At 33.4% G+C, this 2,238-nt stretch overlaps 1 protein-coding gene across 1 annotated transcript in view; it reads right to left on the bottom strand.

Moving 5' to 3' along the window:
- Positions 1–2,238, bottom strand: part of LOAG_18611 (variant SH3 domain-containing protein) — a 9,251-nt gene that overhangs the window by 2,022 nt on the left and 4,991 nt on the right. Inside the window, exons 14-16 of the mRNA XM_020451274.1 lie at positions 1,199–1,264; positions 880–1,043; positions 558–734 (exon numbers count right to left, since the gene is read on the bottom strand). Of these exons, the coding sequence (XP_020304957.1) occupies positions 558–734; positions 880–1,043; positions 1,199–1,264 (407 nt within the window). The remainder of the gene's footprint in view (positions 1–557; positions 735–879; positions 1,044–1,198; positions 1,265–2,238) is intronic.

The following is a 2,238-nucleotide window of genomic DNA, read 5'->3' as shown; positions in this document are numbered from 1 at the left end:
ATATATATATATATATATATATATATATATATATATATATATATATATATATATATATAGCTGGAAGGCATGAAATATTTCAATGTTTTTTCTCATTTTAATATCACATTTTAATATCAGATGACTGTATCCTAAATTAAAGACGAACTAGAGATCCTTTAATTTCGGATTGTTAAGTGAAAACTTTAACCTCAGTGTCTTATCCAACATGAAAATCGTACAACTGCAGTAAATGATCTAACATAATAGGTTAGAGAAATAAGATTCCAACTACCATATCTTTGAATGTATAACCACAAAGAGGGTTTGAGAAGTTCACTATCAAAGGAGGATAAAGTTAGAAAACAGCAATATATTAGCGTAACTCCTGACCAATGATACCTTCAAATTCTTCTCATTCGGTATACAAAAATATAATTATTCATAGAAAGGTCTAAGAGTGAAAAAAGGTTTTACTTGACAAAAGTTCCTTTACTTTCAAGTATTTGTGAGAATAACTCATTTCGATAATACCTTAGCTGCAAATAGAAGAGATTTTAATAATTAAAAGATCGCACCTTATGCTGACCACATATTTTTGTTGTGTGGCACTGAATCGCACTAAGAAGGTACCATCTGGTGTACTACGTAAGAGCTCCTCCGCATCCCATCGCTTCATTGGTCCCCGATACCAGTGTTGACCCACTAATTCCGTATTCACATAATCTTGGCTCTGCGATTTTCGAGGTAAAACCCTACCAAAAATTACATGATTTGCAGTTATATCGTTATAGACCATATACTTTTTGATGGGATGAAAAGAATAAGAAAGTTCGCTCTTTAAAATATTCTAAAATCTCAAAAAAAAGTGCTCCGATAGAAAAAAAAAGGATATCTTACATATTTTCGATCGAGGCAGAAGACTTGCGTTCTCCGTTTGTAAGAGGCAGTTGCAACTGAGGTGAACCAATCCAAGAGTCACTATGTTCTACCGGTGACGAAAGTGTAACGCTACTTAATGAAGTACCTGTCGACAAACCCATATGCAATGACGATGTCGATATCTATAAATAACTAATATTTGGTCTAATCGATCATCACGGAAAAAATTTGATTGTTTTGTCGCATCTCCGTACTGTAATAAATAAGGAATGATTGAAATGAGTGGATGGCCAACCAACAATTTCGAATTTAATTTATGAATTCGACATGAACTTACTCGGAATCGACGAACAAATTCCGGTCGAATAAGTCCAGCTCGGTTAGGGAGGGCAACAATTCGACCCTGGAAAAACTTCGATGAAAAGAACGGAAAAGTTATTTTTCAGATCTCTCATTGATTTGGAATCCCTTTAAAATTTCATTCTTATTTCTATCACGTTGATTTTTACGAAGGTGCTTTCATAAAAATCAATGTGATAGGAATAAGAATGATACCACAGTAAAAATAAAGAACCTGAAAATTTCATCTCTGAATTATATTCACAACCTACACATTGGTAATGTTGTGAAAGCGATGCTAAAGAAAAATTTTGAATATTTCAAACGTATAAGTGCTCTGGATTTTGCTCCCTGATTCTATGAAATTGTTAGTTATATAAGATCAGATGGTTCAGGTTAGAAAAAAGCATGAATGAGTGGTAGTCAAGGTATAAATTTCAATTTTTTGATTTTTTTTAATTTCAATTTTTTGATTTTGGCACTTCTAATGCCTGTTAATTGTCAAAAGAAAATTCGAAATTAGACTCCTTGTTCGTAGAATTTTGATTGTCTTGTTGCTACTAAATCTGTTAAACTTCTAATCTCAAAGGACGAGTAAGAGTGATAGGAAAGGAAACATTCTGGAATTAAGAATAAGAATGATTCCATTTTTTGCCACAGCTAAAAGCTATATAAAACCAAAACATCGTAAAAAATCTTACCGTCAGTGTACCGTCAACATTTCGCTGGGTGATTTCTATCAAATCATTCATTTCGAACGACAGGAACAGTGGATCGTTCGAACGAAATGACTGTACTGCGCGAACACATTCATGGGGCTCAGTTTAAAATGTGCCCTTCACCTTCTTCCATGTTTCTTCTTGTGTATTTTCAAACTCCATTTACTCAGGAAACCTTTACTGCAGACAGTGCAGTTGAAAAGCTGCCTAATTTGTTGTGAATTTCCATATGCTTTTTCAAATGTTGTTTTAAGTCTTGAAACTTTTCTCGTCATTCCCGACAATTATGTAGCTTTACACCGTTATGAATTCCTATATG

The sequence above is a fragment of the Loa loa genome (genome assembly GCF_000183805.2).
Source record: "Loa loa unplaced genomic scaffold supercont3.398, whole genome shotgun sequence".
In the NCBI taxonomy this organism is placed as follows: Eukaryota; Metazoa; Nematoda; class Chromadorea; order Rhabditida; family Onchocercidae; genus Loa; species Loa loa.
The sequence above is the reverse complement of the archived record's forward strand: the minus strand, read 5'-3'. Positions and strand labels throughout refer to the sequence as shown.